General features: G+C 47.7%; 1 protein-coding gene across 1 annotated transcript in view; it reads left to right on the top strand.

Moving 5' to 3' along the window:
- Positions 1–11,677: 11,677 nt before the first annotated feature.
- Positions 11,678–18,841, top strand: part of LOC148514842 (uncharacterized) — a 67,672-nt gene continuing 60,508 nt past the window's right edge. Inside the window, exons 1-2 of the mRNA XM_088480877.1 lie at positions 11,678–11,718; positions 16,001–16,206. Of these exons, the coding sequence (XP_088337003.1) occupies positions 11,678–11,718; positions 16,001–16,206 (247 nt within the window). The remainder of the gene's footprint in view (positions 11,719–16,000; positions 16,207–18,841) is intronic.

The following is an 18,841-nucleotide window of genomic DNA, read 5'->3' as shown; positions in this document are numbered from 1 at the left end:
GCAACATTTTTCACTCCGGCTGTGGACAGTGAAGAGGGAGGGTGGGAGCTAGGGCTGGCTGGGCTGTGTTGTGCTGCTGTTGTCCATAGGGGCTGTGTCCACTCCAAAGTCCATAGGGGCTGGTTGGGCTGTGTTGTGCTACTGTTGTCCATAGGGGCTGGCTGGGCTGTGTTGTGCAGTGTCCCATAAAGGCTGTAGTTCTAAAGGGGTGCTGTAGTGTTGTCCAGGGGGTGATCTGTCCATCAGGGGTGCTCCCCCAAGTGCAAAAATAAAAATATAATTTTTTTCTGTGTTTGTGAATTGTATGCGCAGTAGCCGCACGTACATCAACAAAGTAGCAGCGCCAACCGTGTGCCTGTGTCATAAGTAAAGGGCTGGCTGGCTTTTCTGTTGAAGGGTGGTGTAACCTCCAAAGTGCCTGACAAAAAAGAAAAAAAATATTTTTTGTGTGCGCCTTAGCCGCACGTATATCACATAAATGGAGGATGCAGGGCAGACAGGACCAAGTTTGGACATCTGGTCCAGACTGAAGGACCTGGCAACAATTTCTGACATGTCTACTGTCACTGCATATGATACTGTCACCATTGACAGAATGGTGGAGGATTACATCAGTGACAGCATCCAAGTAGGCATGTCAGACAGTCCATACCTGTACTGGCAGGAAAAAGAGGCAATTTGGAGGTCCCTGTACAAACTGGCTCTATTTTACCTGAGTTGCCCCCCCTCCGGTGTGTACTCCGAAAGAGTGTTTAGTGCAGTCGGGAACCTTGTCAGCGAAAGGCGTAGGAGGTTGCTTCCACAAAATGTGGAGAAGATGATGTTCATAAAAATGAATTATCAACTCTTCCAGGGAGAGCAGCCTCCAGAACGTACAGAGGGACCTGTGGTTGTGGATTCCAGCGGGGACGAGTTAATACTCTGTGAGGATGAGGATGTACACAACACTGAAGAGGGTGAGGAATCGGTGGATGAGGAGGATGAGGACGACATCTTGCCTCCGTAGAGCCAGTTTGTGCAGGGACAGATTAATTGCCAGCTTGTTTTGTGGGGGCCCAAATGAACCAATCATTTCAGCCACAGTCGTGTGGCAGACCCTGGCGCTGAAATGATTGGTTAGTTAAAGTGTGCATGTCCTGTTTATCAGAGGAGTAGCGTGGAACCATGGAGCCTGGAGAACGTGCATGTCATATCGCGCCCCCATATCAGGACTGAACTGTGCCAGTGGGGTATGGCCAGCCTCTGGGGAAATACTGAAGTGAAGAGAAAACAGCAAACAGTGGCAGTATCACGCTGGGCGTTGATGTCCCATTGGGGAAACAGAATGCTTCAGTGATCTGACATTAAGGGGTAGCTCCTTTATGTATGTATAGCACCTAGGATCTGACTTTTATCTCCTTAGAATCATTGTTATTAGTCAGTAGAGGAGATCGTATTATATATTCTGATCATTTAACTTAAACTGACAGAATACATGTGTTAGAGTGAGGTATCACAGGGTGCCCAGCTTATTACTGCAATCACTGCCCCAAGCAGCTATCACTGGATTCGGAATACCTATAGGAAACTCCCTTCTCAGCTATGCTCCTACTTCACATATATACATTGTACCTATATTAATGTGAGTATTACTAATCATGTTCTGTCTGCCACCATTATTATTATTTCAGGTCTCCTAATATTTTTTAAAAGACCTTTCAAATAACACTGTGTGGCCATGCCTGGGAATCTCATTAGTTTTATATAGCAAAGCAGTGACTCTTTTGAAACTCATACCTTATAATTGAAGTTCAGGATTTTACCTCAGATGTGTAAGTATTAAGTCCATTGTAGCACAATGAATGAACGATCTCACCCTCTCTACTCCCCTGCTGTTTATACAACATAAGGGTGGGTGGGAGGGCCCAAGGACAATTCCATCTTGCACCTCTTTTTTTTCTTTGCATTATGTACAGTTTGGGGCCTAGTTTTTCAAACTGCCATCCTGTCTGCCACTGCAGTTTCACTCCTAGATGGGCCACGTGTTTGTGGCGCCCACTCGTGTCGCTTAGCATAGTCATCCAGATACCTTGGTGCAACCTTTTGGCCATAAAAACACTATTGTGAGGTGTGAGGTGTTCAGAATAGACTGGAAATGAGTGGAAATTAAGGTTATTGAGGTTAATAATAGCATAGGAGCAGAATTCTGTGATTTTAGCTGTTTTTATGCTTTTTTTCAAAAAAATACATATCCAAAACCCAGAACCCAAAACACGGAAGGGTGGTTTTGGCAAAACCAATCCAGATCCAAAAAACGAAGAAAGATCCAGATCCAAAACCAAAACACAAAACACGAAAAGTGGCCGGTGCACACCCCTAATAGGGGTGAGCGGGTTCGGATTTCTGAAATCCGAACCCCCCCGAGCCCCCCCGATCCGAGTCCGATCCGAGTCAGGCTCGACTTTTCCCGCCTGACTCGGATCTGACATCGAGGCAAAACGTCATCATCCCGCCTTCCGAGTCTCGCGGGTTTTGGATCCTATATAAGGTACCCGCGTCGGCGCCATTTTCTCACTCGGCTGTGGACAGTGAAGAGGGAGGGTGGGAGTTAGTGCTGTGTAGTGTAGTGTAGTGTAGTGCTGCTGTTGTCCACTACTTCAAAGTCCATAGGGGCTGGCTGTGTTGTGCTGTGCTGCTGTTGTTAATAGGGGCTGTGTCCACTACTTCAAAGTCCATAGGGGCTGGCTGGACTGTGTTGTGCAGTCAGTTCTCCATAGGGGCTGTGTCCACTCCAAAGTCCTGTGCAGTGTCCCAGTCCTAAAGGGGTGCTGTAGTGTTGTCCAGGGGGTGCTCTGTCCATCAGGGGTGCTCCCCCCAAGTGCTAAAAAAATAATATATTTTCTGTGTTTGTGAATTGTGTGCGCAGTAGCCGCACGTGCATCAACAAAGTAGTGCCAAGCGTGCGCCTGTGTCATAAGTAAAGGGCCGGCTGGCTTGACCGTTAAGGGTGCTGTAACCCCCGAAAGTACACTCCAGTCCAAACCAAAAAAAAAATTATTTTCTGTGTTTGTGAATTGTGTGCGCAGTAGCCGCACGTGCATCAACAAAGTAGTGCCAAGCGTGCGCCTGTGTCATAAGTAAAGGGCCGGCTGGCTTGACCGTTAAGGGTGCTGTAACCCCCGAAAGTACACTCCAGTCCAAACCAAAAAAAAAATTATTTTCTGTGTTTGTGAATTGTGTGCGCAGTAGCCGCACGTGCATCAACAAAGTAGTGCCAAGCGTGCGCCTGTGTCATAAGTAAAGGGCCGGCTGGCTTGACCGTTAAGGGTGCTGTAACCCCCGAAAGTACACTCCAGTCCAAACCTAAAAAAAAATTATTTTCTGTGTTTGTGAATTGTGTGCGCAGTAGCCGCACGTGCATCAACAAAGTAGTGCCAAGCGTGCGCCTGTGTCATAAGTAAAGGGCCGGCTGGCTTGACCGTTAAAGGGTGCTGTAACCCCCGAAAGTACACTCCAGTCCAAACCAAAAAAAAATTATTTTCTGTGTTTGTGAATTGTGTGCGCAGTAGCCGCACGTGCATCAACAAAGTAGTGCCAAGCGTGCGCCTGTGTCATAAGTAAAGGGCCGGCTGGCTTGACCGTTAAGGGTGCTGTAACCCCCGAAAGTACACTCCAGTCCAAACCTAAAAAAAAATTATTTTCTGTGTTTGTGAATTGTGTGCGCAGTAGCCGCACGTGCATCAACAAAGTAGTGCCAAGAGTGCCCCTGTGTCATAAGTAAAGGGCCGGCTGGCTTGACCGTTAAAGGGTGCTGTAACCCCCGAAAGTACACTCCAGTCCAAACCAAAAAAAAATTATTTTCTGTGTTTGTGAATTGTGTGCGCAGTAGCCGCACGTGCATCAACAAAGTAGTGCCAAGCGTGCGCCTGTGTCATAAGTAAAGGGCCGGCTGGCTTGACCGTTAAAGGGTGCTGTAACCCCTGAAAGTACACTCCAGTCCAAACCAAAAAAAAATTATTTTCTGTGTTTGTGAATTGTGTGCGCAGTAGCCGCACGTGCATCAACAAAGTAGTGTCAAGCGTTCGCCTGTGTCATAAGTAAAGGGCCGGCTGGCTTGACCGTTAAGGGTGCTGTAACCCCCGAAAGTACACTCCAGTCCAAACCAAAAAAAAAATTATTTTCTGTGTTTGTGAATTGTGTGCGCAGTAGCCGCACGTGCATCAACAAAGTAGTGCCAAGCGTGCGCCTGTGTCATAAGTAAAGGGCCGGCTGGCTTGACCGTTAAGGGTGCTGTAACCCCCGAAAGTACACTCCAGTCCAAACCAAAAAAAAAATTATTTTCTGTGTTTGTGAATTGTGTGCGCAGTAGCCGCACGTGCATCAACAAAGTAGTGCCAAGCGTGCGCCTGTGTCATAAGTAAAGGGCCAGCTGGCTTGACCGTTAAGGGTGCTGTAACCCCCGAAAGTACACTCCAGTCCAAACCTAAAAAAAAATTATTTTCTGTGTTTGTGAATTGTGTGCGCAGTAGCCGCACGTGCATCAACAAAGTAGTGCCAAGCGTGCGCCTGTGTCATAAGTAAAGGGCCGGCTGGCTTGACCGTTAAAGGGTGCTGTAACCCCCGAAAGTACACTCCAGTCCAAACCAAAAAAAAATTATTTTCTGTGTTTGTGAATTGTGTGCGCAGTAGCCGCACGTGCATCAACAAAGTAGTGCCAAGCGTGCGCCTGTGTCATAAGTAAAGGGCCGGCTGGCTTGACCGTTAAGGGTGCTGTAACCCCCGAAAGTACACTCCAGTCCAAACCTAAAAAAAAATTATTTTCTGTGTTTGTGAATTGTGTGCGCAGTAGCCGCACGTGCATCAACAAAGTAGTGCCAAGAGTGCCCCTGTGTCATAAGTAAAGGGCCGGCTGGCTTGACCGTTAAAGGGTGCTGTAACCCCCGAAAGTACACTCCAGTCCAAACCAAAAAAAAATTATTTTCTGTGTTTGTGAATTGTGTGCGCAGTAGCCGCACGTGCATCAACAAAGTAGTGCCAAGCGTGCGCCTGTGTCATAAGTAAAGGGCCGGCTGGCTTGACCGTTAAAGGGTGCTGTAACCCCTGAAAGTACACTCCAGTCCAAACCAAAAAAAAATTATTTTCTGTGTTTGTGAATTGTGTGCGCAGTAGCCGCACGTGCATCAACAAAGTAGTGTCAAGCGTGCGCCTGTGTCATAAGTAAAGGGCCGGCTGGCTTGACCGTTAAGGGTGCTGTAACCCCCGAAAGTACACTCCAGTCCAAACCAAAAAAAAAATTATTTTCTGTGTTTGTGAATTGTGTGCGCAGTAGCCGCACGTGCATCAACAAAGTAGTGCCAAGCGTGCGCCTGTGTCATAAGTAAAGGGCCGGCTGGCTTGACCGTTAAGGGTGCTGTAACCCCCGAAAGTACACTCCAGTCCAAACCAAAAAAAAAATTATTTTCTGTGTTTGTGAATTGTGTGCGCAGTAGCCGCACGTGCATCAACAAAGTAGTGCCAAGCGTGCGCCTGTGTCATAAGTAAAGGGCCGGCTGGCTTGACCGTTAAGGGTGCTGTAACCCCCGAAAGTACACTCCAGTCCAAAACTAAAAAAAAATTATTTTCTGTGTTTGTGAATTGTGTGCGCAGTAGCCGCACGTGCATCAACAAAGTAGTGCCAAGAGTGCGCCTGTGTCATAAGTAAAGGGCCGGCTGGCTTGACCGTTAAAGGGTGCTGTAACCCACAAAGTACACTCCAGTCCGAACCAAAAAAAAATTTATTTTCTGTGTTTAGCCGCACGTATATATCAAATCGATATAACATAAATGGAGGACCAAACTTTCTCCGATAAAAATAAAATAGAGAAAGATCAAGAACCACTTCCTCCTAGTGCTGAAGCTGCTGCCACTAGTCATGACATAGACGATAACATGCCATCAACGTCGTCTGCCAAGGCCGATGCCCAATGTCATAGTAGAGGGCACATACAATCCCAAATGGCAAAGTTCAGGAAAATGACCTTGAAAAAGACATTTAAATCAGCTGAAGAGAAACGTAAACTTGCCAATATGCCATTTACGACACGGAGTGGCAAGGAACGGCTAAGGTCGATCCCTAGTATGTTCATGACTAGTGGTTCAGCTTCACATGACGATGGAAGCACTCCTCCCACTAAAAAAATCAAAAGAGTTAAGCTGGCAAAAGCACAGCGAAGAACTGTGCTTTCTAAGAAGATATCACAAATCCCCAAAGAGAGTCCAAGTGTGGTGGTGGTTGCGATGCCTGACCTTCCCAGCACTGGACGGGAAGAGGTGGCTCTTTCCACCATTTGCACGCCCCCTGCAAGTGCTGAAAGGAGCACCCACAGTCCACTTGCTGATATGCAAATTGAAGATGTCACTGTTGAAGTACAACAGGATGAGGATACTGGTGTAGCTGGCGCTGAGGAGGAAGTTGGCGAGGAGGATTCTGATGGTGATGTGGTTTGTTTAAATCAGGCTCCGGGGGAGACAGTTGTTGTCCGTGGGATGAAAAAGCCCATCACGGTCATGCCTGGGCAGAAGACCAAACATTCCACCTCTTTGGTCTGGCAATATTTCTATCCAAATCCGGACAACAACTGTCTTGCCATATGTACCATATGTAAAGGTGAAATAAGTAGGGGTAGGGACGTCAACCACCTAGGAACATCCTCCCTTATACGGCACCTGCAGCGCGTTCATAAAAAGTTACTGTCAAGTTCAGAAACTTTGGCTCAGACCGTAAGCAGTCCAGGGACACCTAAATCCCGTTGTCCTGTTGTATCCAAGCGCCTGCAAACCACACCGTCAACTCCCTCCTCGTCAATTTCCTCCTTAGTCAGGATCGGAAGTAGTCCTGCAGGCCATATCACTGGCATGACTGACTCTCCTATCCGGGATTCCTCCGGAGGATCCTGCATTGCTACGCCTACTGCTGCCGCTGCTGCTGTTGCTGCTGCTGCTGGGAGTCGTTCATCATCCCAGAGAGGAAGTAGGAACACCACTACTTTTACTAAACAATTGACCCTCCAACAGTCCTTAGCGAGGAGGATGAAGTACGACAGCAGTCATCCTGAAGCAAAACGTATAACTGAGGCCTTGACTGCTATGTTGGTGTTAGACGTGCGTCCGGTATCCGCCATTAGTGCAGTGGGATTTAGACAATTGATGGAGGTAGTGTGTCCCCGGTTCCAAATCCCGTCTAGATTCCACTTCACTAGGCAGGCGATACCGAGACTGTACAGAAACGTCAGAAAAAGTGTCCTCAGTGTCCTGAAAAATGCCGTTGTACACAATGTCCACTTAACCACGGACATGTGGACAAGTGGAACAGGGCAGACTAAGGACTATATGACTGTGACAGCCCACTGGGTAGATGTATCACCTTACGCAGCAACAGCAGCAGCGTCACCAGTAGCAGCATCTCAGAAACGCCAGCTCGTTACAAGGCAGGCTACGCTGTGTATCACCGGTTTCAGTAAGAGGCACACCGCCGACAACCTCTTAGAGAAACTGAGGGAAATCATCGCCCAGTGGCTTACCCCACTTAGACTCTCCTGGGGATTTGTGATATCTGACAACGCCACCAATATTGTGCGGGCATTACATCTGGGCAAATTCCAGCACGTCCCATGTTTTGCTCACACAATAAACTTGGTGGTGCAGAATTTTCTGAAAAGCGACAGGGGCGTGCAGGAGACGCTTTGGGTGGCCCGAAAAATTTCTGGCCACTTTCGCCATTCAGCGACTGCGTGCCGAAGACTGGAGCGCCAGCAAACACTCTTGAACCTGCCCCGCCATCACCTGAAGCAAGAGGTTGTGACGCGGTGGAACTCAACCCTCTATATGCTTCAGAGGATGGAGGAGCAGCAAAAGGCCATACAAGCCTATACATCCACCTATGACATAGGCAAAGGAGGGGGTATGCACCTGACTCAAGCGCAGTGGAGAATGATTTCCGTGTTGTGCAAGGTTCTTCAGCCCTTCGAACTTGCCACACGTGAAGTCAGTTCAGACACTGCCAGCTTGAGTCAGGTCATTCCCCTCATCAGGCTTTTGCAGAAGCAGCTGGAGAAAGTGAAGGAGGAGCTAAGACGGAGCGATTCCGCTCGGCATGTGGGACTTGTGGATGAAGCCCTTCATTCGCTTTGCCAGGATTCCAGGGTGGTCAATCTGTTGAAATCAGACCACTACATTTTGGCCACCGTGCTCGATCCTAGGTTTAAAGCCTATGTGGTGTCTCTCTTTCCGGCCGACACAAGCCTGCAGAGGTGCAAAGACCTGCTGGTGAACACACTGTCAGCTGAAGCGGAACGTGACACGTCAACGGCTCCTTCTTCATTTTCTCCCGCAACTGGGGCTGCCAGGAAAAAACTTAGGTATCCTAAGCAACCCGCTGGCGGTGATGCAGGGCAGGCAGGACCAAGTTTGGACATCTGGTCCGGACTGAAGGACCTGGCAACAATTTCTGACATGTCTACTGTCACTGCATATGATACTGTCACCATTGACAGAATGGTGGAGGATTACATCGGTGACAGCATCCAAGTAGGCATGTCAGACAGTCCATACCTGTACTGGCAGGAAAAAGAGGCAATTTGGAGGCCCCTGTACAAACTGGCTCTATTTTACCTGAGTTGCCCCCCCTCCAGTGTGTACTCCGAAAGAGTGTTTAGTGCAGCCGGGAACCTTGTCAGCGAAAGGCGTAGGAGGTTGCTTCCACAGAATGTGGAGAAGATGATGTTCATCAAAATGAATTATCAGCTCTTCCAGGGAGACCAGCCTCCAGAAGGTACAGAGGGACCTGTGGTGGTGGATTCAAGTGGGGACGAGTTAATACTTTGTGAGGATGAGGATGTACACACTGAAGAGGGTGAGGAATCGGTGGATGAGGAGGATGAGGATGACATCTTGCCTCCGTAGAGCCAGTTTGTGCAGGGACACATTAATTGCCAGCTTGTTTTGTGGGGGCCCAAACGAACCAATCATTTCAGCCACAGTTGTGTGGCAGACCCTGGCGCTGAAATGATTGATTTGTTAAAGTGTGCATGTCCTGTTTATACAACATAAGGGTGGGTGGGAGGGCCCAAGGACAATTCCATCTTGCACCTCTTTTTTTCTTTGCATTATGTACAGTTTGGGGCCTAGTTTTTCTAACTGCCATCCTGCCTGCCACTGCAGTGTCACTCCTAGATGGGTCACGTGTTTGTGCCGCCCACTCGTGTCGCTTAGCATAGTCATCCAGCTACCTCGGTGCAACCTTTTGGACATAAAAACACTATTGTGAGGTGTGAGGTGTTCAGAATAGACTGGAAATGAGTGGAAATTAAGGTTATTGAGGTTAATAATAGCATAGGAGCAGAAAAACCTACAAATTCTGTGATTTTAGCTGTTTTTATGCTTTTTTTCAAAAAAATACAGATCCAAAACACAAAACCCAGAACCCAAAACACGGAAGGGTGGTTTTGGCAAAACCAATCCAGATCCAAAACACGAAGAAAGATCCAGATCCAAAACCAAAACACAAAACACGAAAAGTGGCCGGTGCACACCCCTAGTACTAAATAAATAATATTCATAAAATTGTTCTTTGCAGGTGGACTACTGGTCCCAACAAGGCTGCCAGGTCCTAATGACACTTGTAGTGCACCTTAGAAAACAGTTCAAACAAAAACAAATTAAAGTATGTTATAAAAAAAAGAAAAATACTCCCTTTATTTATTACTTACTAATTCTAAAGGGATTAATTCTCTTTGTTCCATGTAGGCATCCATGGGATTTGGCCAAAACCAAACACACAACGAACAACGTGATTTGTCCTGTACGGGACCCCGCTGAGACTGGTCACTCTTGCAGTGAATGAGGCCATGGGAATGAATGGGGTCCCATCATGCCCTGGCAGCCTTGCTGGGACCAGTAGTCCACCTATAAAGAAGAACATTTATTATTAATATTATTTATTCATTACCTCTGTACCAGTGGTGAATTAGCGGGGAGCGCTTCCAATGCAGCACCCCAGTACAATCTGTTACCCGTAGGGACTGTCTAGCTGTGGCACTTTCTTCCCATTGGAAGCGCTCCCTGCTAATCACAGCCGGACAGACAGGGAGGTGATTTTCCCTCCCCAGTCCGGACTGCAATTAGCAGAGAGGGCACTCCCAATGGGAAGTTTCTCCTAGGTATAACAGCCCTGTCTGTCCCCAGAAGCCTGGGCTGTGGGTCAATGTGCACATTTGCTGGATAGTGTATTGTACCCAACACACCAGGGGTAAGAAGAAGAACCCTGGGCTCTTTTCTTGGGTCCACATTCTCCTAGGGACTCTAGCCCTGGGCTGACTAGTCTTGGGGCTGGTTGACATTATGACGGGGGCTCCCCATGCTGCGTGTCTCCCTGCTATAGTGTCACCAGGCCTGGCTGGTTCAGCCTAGTGCTGGTTAGTGGAAAACCATACCATTTTCCTCCCTTATTTTTCACCTTCAGCCTAGGCTTAGAGGCCTAGGGCTGGTTATAATTTAGGGGGAGACCTCCACACACTATATATATATATATATATATATATATAAGCCACAATTGGTCCGGCACTCAGTAACCTGACAAATAGCTGCACCCGGTGCCTCCACAGATAAATAATAATCGCAGACTCCAGAAGTGCGGCACTCAGGGTATAACAAAAGCAAACCAATAGTCAATATCTTTATATATATATATATATATATATATATTATTATTATTTTTTTTTTTTTTAAGAAACTTATATATAGAGAAGCCTGCACAGATCCAATAGTGCTATGCAGTGCTTTCTACAAACTCGCCTGCCAGAGCCAGATCATGTCATATATTAAGGTCACTTACTAAATCCGGGGATCTTTAAGTAGAGAAAACACTGATGGAGCTTTGATGTTCATTTCTATTGTAAAGTGCGGTCTCCCTGCGGTTTCCTGACGGTTTAGCCTTTAGTAAATCCGCACATAGCATAATTCCATCTTAGTAAATCTACCCCTAGGTGCACTTATTCCGAGTTTGATTAGCCAGTTAACATTGCGAAAAATTAATTAATGGGCTGTGAGACCCGGACCTGACTCAGAGGGGGTTTTGCATTTGGGAGAATAAATGATGCTTGGCTGCACTGGGTAGTTTAGTGGTATTTTTATAGAATAGTGAGAAGACCTTCTGCAGTATCCAGAATTGTTTGACAGAAGTAGTAGATAACAGTATATTGGAGTATGAGGGGCAGTAATGCGTATAAGGCATCCACCATTACATCAAATAAGTACCCGCAATAACAATCCCTTATACTAATGTTGATAAATAACAACTTGGACACAACTGATTGGAATAAAGGTCACAGCTTTTATTATTATAACCAATTATAACCTGTAAATGGGCAGGTGGCCTAGAAAATGCTACAAAACACTCAGCTCTAGCCAAATAAATGTGCACAAAATGCAAAATATCACTTATTTAATGACTTTTTGAAAAAACAAAAACTAAAAAAAACTCTTATCTCTCCAATACAAATAATGGAGGAGATGGTATTGGATAGAGGGGCAATGAGCATATAAAATGACGGCATGAGGTGGAATATTACAGAAATAAAATGTCTGCCTCCATCTCATGTAAGAATCGGTTTGTTCAAAATATAATGATCTAACTTGTGCCCCATTCTCCCAACAGGAAAACATGGTTGTGATTACAGAGTCATTTCCTGTCCAGGAACAAGGGTAAGAGAACAGCTAAGAAATGCTTCTAACTCTTTCTCGGTACAGTGGGCCTCATTCAGAGGCGGTCGTTAGATGCAAGCGGTCGCTCTGAATCAGGGCGGCCACTTGCATCCTGAACGCCCACCTCCTTGTCGATCATTAAGCTGTGGGTTAACACCCACAGCTCTAATGACCAACATGGGTGATGGTCGCGATGGTCAAGACCATTGCGACCATCGGAGCTTACAACCAGACCCTAGGGTAGGGTCTGGGCACTCGTAAGCCCCAGGGAGCTTCCTGCTCTGTTTGAGCAGGAAGTTCCCCACTGACATCAGCAATGATGTCAGTGGGGCCTCCCCCAAGCGGCAAGCGTTCCGACTGGAACGCCTCCGTTTGGCCGGGCAGGCCCCTAGCCTGCCCAGCAAACGGGGCAAGCTGTCACTCAACATCGACAGCTCGCCCCGTTTGTTACGAGACCCCTAACGACACAGTGCCCGTTGTTAGACGGGTCTCGCGCTTGCGCACGATGGAGCCGGCTCCGTCGTGCGCATGCACTGTGGGGCAACATCGAGTCGGTTGTGAGCGCTCAGCGCTCACGACCGACTCTGAATGAGCTCCAGTATTTGTAAACAGTGGACATCGCTTGAGACGCTCCCTAACAGCATCATTCAGACCTTGATACATTTTGCCAATGGAACCTAAGCTCTAAGCTCAGTTATACAAAAAAATGTGGACTTCTTTGTGTACGGTGAATTGCAGATCTCTAGTAAACACAAATCTATTTTCCATATCTATATAATAATGGAGAACAAGAAACAAAAGTGGTACTACACTAGATCAACTTAAATCAAAAGAATTACAAGATAGGATCTATTGTAGGTAGACATGAGCGGGTTCGGTTTCCAGGAAACTGAACTCACCCGAACTTACCCAACCTGAGTAGATCTGAGCCGGAACTCGTATCTCCCTGGCATCGGATCTCGCATGTTTGTGATCCGATAGAAGTCTCTCCCGCAGTGATTCGGGCGCCATTTCACACAGAACCGCCAGACACATTGGACATGGTAGTTAGATAGGAGGAGTGAGGACCCAGAAAGGAGGAGTGAGGACCCACATGTACCTTAGTGTATTACTGGCCGTGTTAGTTTTTGATGTAGGCAGTTAGAAAAACATTGGCCCTGATTCAGACCCACTCGCAAGCGGCTGTCCGCTCGCAAGTGGGTCGATGGTCTGCACTGAGAATGTGCACGACGGAGCTCCGTTGTGCGCATGCGCCAGACGCGACGAGCGAAGGAAAGTCCTTCGCTCATTGTGTCTGATCAAAGGGGGCATGCTGTCGATGTTGATTGACAGCACACCCCCTTTGGTGGGCGTGCCGGGGGCGTGCCTCCCTGACGGGGGCGTTCCCATGGGAACGCCTCCCATCAGAAGCCGGCCCACTGACATCACTAGTGATGTCGGTGGGAGTGATTTTGGCTCTGATAGAGCCAAAATCACTCCGGGGCTTGCGGTTGAAAACCTCAACCGCAGGCTCCGGCTCGCAGTTTCGATGGTCGCGATGGTCACGACCATCGCGGCCATCACAATGCACGCTCGTATAGGCTGTGGGTGGTGACCCACAGCTATACGAGCGTCCAGGAGGACGCTCCATTTTTATGGAGGGCGGCCCTCATTCAGAGCGTGCGCTCTGCTCAGAGCGTACGGCTCTGAATGAGGGCCATTGTTTTTTATTTTTATAGTGCAGGAACATCTCTGATTAAAATTAATATAATATTACTTACACTAGTCTACTTCTGCTTGTAGGCAGTGTCACACTAGTGCTAGTCTGAAAGTAACTTAACTAAGCACTGCAGCTTTAAGTACCATTTATTAACCCTTGGTGCACATCTGCACACTGTTTGGGATTTTTGTCACTGCCCACAGTGCAGCATCAACCTTTTATTGGTGCACACTGGTGCCCACCATAACAATAAGTCATTTTCAGTGTTGTGTAAATAAAATCTAAAAAAACAAAAAAACTTTTTTGTGTGTAATCAAAACACCTCAGTCCATGATACAGTGTATAAGAATACTAATGGTCAGTAGATCAAGGGCTACCACCTTAGTTTATATTATTCTGTGCAGTGCCTCGCAGTTGTTGGTTTTATAAAAAAAAGAAAACATTTTTGTGTGTGTTCAAAAAACTTCAGGCCATGACACTGTGTTTAAGAATACTGATGGTCAATAGGTCAAGAGCTACCACCTTAATTTATATTATCTTACGTGTATCGATATACATATCACGACGATCAATCAATAGAATAGCAGGAGCAGCAAAAAAGTAGTAGTGCTGCAGCTGCTGACACAAGTCATGACGATACTAAACTTTCAACATCATCTACTAAAACCAGGTGCAAGAATATGCTTTGGGCCACCCTATGCAGTGCCCCCAGTAGTGGTCCCCCTATGCAGTGCCCCCAATAGTGGTACTCCCAGTAGTAATCCCCCCTATGCATTGCTCCCAGTAGTAATCCCCCCTATGCAGTGACCCCCAGTAGTAGTCCCCCCTATGCAGTGACCCCAGTAGTAGTCCCCCCTATGCAGTGCCCCCAGTAGTAGTTCCCCTATACAGTGCCCCCAGTAGCAGCCACCCTCCCCATACAGTGCTCCCAGTAGTGGCCCACACTATACAGTGGCCCCAGTAGTGGCCACCATCCCCATACAGTGACCCCAGTAGTGGCCCCCTATACAGTGCCCCCAGTAGTGCCCCCTATGCTGTGCCAGTTCCCATGCCCCCCTTCACAACTCACACACACACAAAAAAACACAACTTACCTGATCCTCGCTCCTGCCGACGACCGCCTCTGTCCGCTCCTCCCGGCCTGCTCTGCACTATGGGAGAGATGTCATGACATCTCTCCCATCACGCGCTGTGGTGGGAGCCAGAAGGCAGAGCTCATGAGTGAGCTCCAGCCAGCTCCCTCCTTGGATGCAGCAGCCAATGAGAGTCTGTCTGACTTGGCTGCTATAACAAATTGCTGGTGTGTTTGTAAACTGTGTAGTGCAGACCGCTACTCACTGCGGTCTGCCCTACACTTGGGGCCTGGGGGACACTAGCAGGGGTGCAGCGGTGGCTATGGGCCCCTGCACCACAGTGGGCCCCAGTGCATTGCACTGGCTGCACCACCGCTAGTTCCACCCTTGCTTCTTCTGCCTCACATGGCAGTGAAAGACCTTTTTACTCAAAACTTGAGTAGAAGAAGAGGTGTCAAAAAAATTAAAACAGGAAAATCAGTGCTGACAAAATAGCAGAAGAACAAATTGTTTAGAAATGTCACAAATCCCTGAGGAGAGTTTAAGGGTGTCCACAACTGCTATGTGTGAGTTTGACCTTTCCAATGCAGGACACGTAGAGAATCCTCCTTCCACCATTTATGTACAATCTGCCAATGTGGTGATGAGAGGCACAGGTAAAGATGCTGACATAGAAATATAGGATGCTACTGAGGAAGTGCAACAGGATGAGGGGGATATTTGTGTAGCTGACACCATTAATGAGAATGTTGTTTGTGTAAGTCAGGCATCAGTGGAAGTAGTTCTTGCCCGTGATAAGAAGGCCATTGTCATGCCTGGGCATAAAACCAAAATATCCACCTCTTACATGTGGAATTATTTTTACCCAAATCCTGGAGCAATGTGTAGTATTTGTAAAGCCAAATTAGGAAGAGGTATGAAAAGGAACCATCTAGGAACCTCCTCCCTGTTACATCAATTGCAGAATGTTCATGAAAAGGAGGGGAAATGTATCTTAGTGCAGTGCAGTGGAGAATAGCTTCCATGTTGCACAAGGTGCTGAAACCATTCAAAGTTGTCATCTGTGAAGTGAGTTCAGACGTTGCCAGTTTGAGTCAGGCAATTTCCCTATTTAGGCTTTTGGAAAAACTGCTCAAGAAGCTGAAGAGGAGCTGAAAGGGAGCGATTCAGCTAAGTGTGTCAGACTTGTATATCAAGTCCTTTATTCGCTTCACCCGGATCCAAGGGTTGTCAGCATCTTGAAATTAAATACAATTTTGACCATGTCGACATTTTTGAATGTCGTCATTTTCTGCTGACTTAAGATCCATGTTGACATTCAGTGCATGTTGACAAATTGACTCTCGACATATATTGCTGTGCAGATTTCAATGAGCCCAGTAGGGCCAAAACTTCTTTTGTACTTGGCTGCGAACGATTTGCGATTCGTTAATGAGCTCCATATTCATTCTGGAATAATACACAGCACGATAAAAAAATTATTTTGTGTTGTGTTTTTTTTATTGTTTAGATGTTTCATAAACAAGCGTGAAAAGGTCATTCAGTCCTGCGCAGCTGGTGAGGATGGCACTGGGAAACCATTGCCAGCCCCTCCAGTTGTGACACAGTCATTGGAGAATTTAAATGACACAAGAATAAGGAAGAAGAGGAAGCTGAGGAAATGGAAGAGGAGGAGAAAGGCGACTACAGCTAAAGCCGGGTGTGATGTAAAGACAGGTGAGTGGTTGCAGTGATCCGGTCCCTGTGGAGGAATGTACAAACCCTGTCACTTTTAGGAGATGTCTGACATCAGCTATAGCGTTATTACACCTGTACCCACTATTTCCCAGCACCATATGTTCTGGGCCATATTCTCCTGGCTACAGGGGCAGTTGGTTTCTTGTGTCCCACTAAACGATATTTTGCCCGATTTCGACGCATCGGAACGACAAATCGTGTAAAATATGTCCAAGTCATGAGTGTCCACTGACGATGCCGATGCGCGTATCCACGGGTCATACATTGTATCTTCAGATCTTAGCTACAGGAGGCAAGATCTGCCAATCTCGTACACGATCCGGCGGCATATCGTTCAGTGTTTATGCCTGAACGATATGTCGTTCGCATACATGTATGATGCCGACGTCACTTGTATGCACAGATCAGTGAGATCCGTGCTGGAAGCATCAGTGTTAAAAAAAAAATCAAGTTAGACACAGATACTTGAACGGATCACTATCCGTCTTTTTAGTGCAGCTAGCACAGAGACTCCGTCCAGCATCCACAGGTTCAGTAACCTATCAGGCACTGTTAACTGCCAGCGCTGTCATGCCATACTTACTTTTGTTATACGCTATCCTGCCATGTATCATCTATGTTGCAGCCTTATTATGATGTGTCCAATTGTTACATTCTATCTTGCAGCCTTATGTTAATATGTACTTTGAATTCAATATTTTATGCACTATGGAGAACCCACTGTTTGTTCTCTTTTGACAGTTTATTCACCGGTGGGATTCAGGACTACAAAGGGGAGCAGCGGTCTGAACATTAGGACATTGGTGCAAACAATTGGACATTTGTGGCTGTATGTTCCTATTTTAGGTGTGGACATATACTGTACGTATGGACACTAATTCTCTATGGATGTGAGGAAGCTGCACACTGACTATTAATATTGTTATAATATATATATATGTGTGTGTGGAGAGAGAGAGAGGGGGGAGAGGGGGGAACATGGAGAGAGTGGGATGGACAGGGGAGAAAGAGGGATGGGAGTGAGACAGAGGGACAGAGTGAGGAGGGAGGGTTACAGAGAGTGAGAGGTGGGGAGGGAGAGTTACAGAGAGTGAGAGGTGGGGAGGGAGAGTTACAGAGAGTGAGAGGTGGGGAGGGAGAGTTACAGAGAGTGAGAGATGGGGAGGGAGAGTTACAGAGAGTGAGAGGTGGGGAGGGAGAGTTACAGAGAGTGAGAGGTGGGGAGGGAGAGTTACAAAGAGTGAGAGGTGGGGAGGGAGGGTTACAGAGAGTGAGAGGTGGGGAGGGAGAGTTACAGAGAGTGAGAGGTGGGGAGGGAGAGTTACAGAGAGTGAGAGGTGGGGAGGGAGAGTTACAGAGAGTGAGAGATGGGGAGGGAGAGTTACAGAGAGTGAGAGGTGGGGAGGGAGAGTTACAGAGAGTGAGAGGTGGGGAGGGAGAGTTACAGAGAGTGAGAGGTGGGGAGGGAGAGTTACAGAGAGTGAGAGATGGGGGGGAGAGTTACAGAGAGTGAGAGGTGGGGAGGGAGAGTTACAGAGAGTGAGAGGTGGGGAGGGAGAGTTACAGAGAGTGAGAGGTGGGGAGGGAGAGTTACAGAGAGTGAGAGGTGGGGGGGAGAGTTACAGAGAGTGAGAGGTGGGGAGGGAGAGTTACAGAGAGTGAGAGGTGGGGAGGGAGAGTTACAGAGAGTGAGAGGTGGGGAGGGAGAGTTACAGAGAGTGAGAGGTGGGGAGGGAGAGTTACAGAAAGTGAGAGGTGGGGAGGGAGAGTTACAGAGAGTGAGAGGTGGGGAGGGAGAGTTACAGAGAGTGAGAGGTGGGGAGGGAGAGTTACAGAAAGTGAGAGGTGGGGAGGGAGAGTTACAGAGAGCGAGAGGTGGGGAGGGAGAGTTACAGAGAGCGAGAGGTGGGGAGGGAGAGTTACAGAGAGTGAGAGGTGGGGAGGGAGAGTTACAGAGAGTGAGAGGTGGGGGGGAGAGTTACAGAGAGTGAGAGGTGGGGGGGAGAGTTACAGAGAGTGAGAGGTGGGGGGGAGAGTTACAGAGAGTGAGAGGTGGGTAGGGAGAGGTACAGAGAGTGAGAGGTGGGGAGGGAGAGTTACAGAGAGTGAGAGGTGGGGGGGAGAGTTACAGAGAGTGAGAGGTGGGGGGGGAGAGTTACAGAAAGTGAGAGGTGGGGAGGGAGAGTTACAGAGAGTGAGAGGTGGGGGGGAGAGTTACAGAGAGTGAGAGGTGGGTAGGGAGAGGTACAGAGAGTGAGAGGTGGGGAGGGAGAGTTACAGAGAGTGAGAGGTGGGGGGGAGAGTTACAGAGAGTGAGAGGTGGGGGGGGAGAGTTACAGAAAGTGAGAGGTGGGGAGGGAGAGTTACAGAGAGTGAGAGGTGGGGAGGGAGAGTTACAGAAAGTGAGAGGTGGGGAGGGAGAGTTACAGAGAGTGAGAGGTGGTGAGGGAGAGTTACAAAGAGTGAGAGGTGGGGAGGGAGAGTTATGGTGGGTACACACTACGCGATATGCTCCCTGAGCGATATCGTCTAGTGTGTCCCCGGCAGGCTGTGCTCAATGTCGTTCATGACATTGAGCACAGCCGCTGAACGATATCATTAACGATATCGTTCA

The sequence above is a fragment of the Taudactylus pleione genome, unplaced genomic scaffold (genome assembly GCF_031769625.1).
Source record: "Taudactylus pleione unplaced genomic scaffold, aTauple2 ptg000257l, whole genome shotgun sequence".
In the NCBI taxonomy this organism is placed as follows: domain Eukaryota; kingdom Metazoa; phylum Chordata; class Amphibia; order Anura; family Myobatrachidae; genus Taudactylus; species Taudactylus pleione.
Note: the sequence above shows the minus strand (reverse complement) of the source record. Positions and strands in the feature narration are given on the sequence as shown.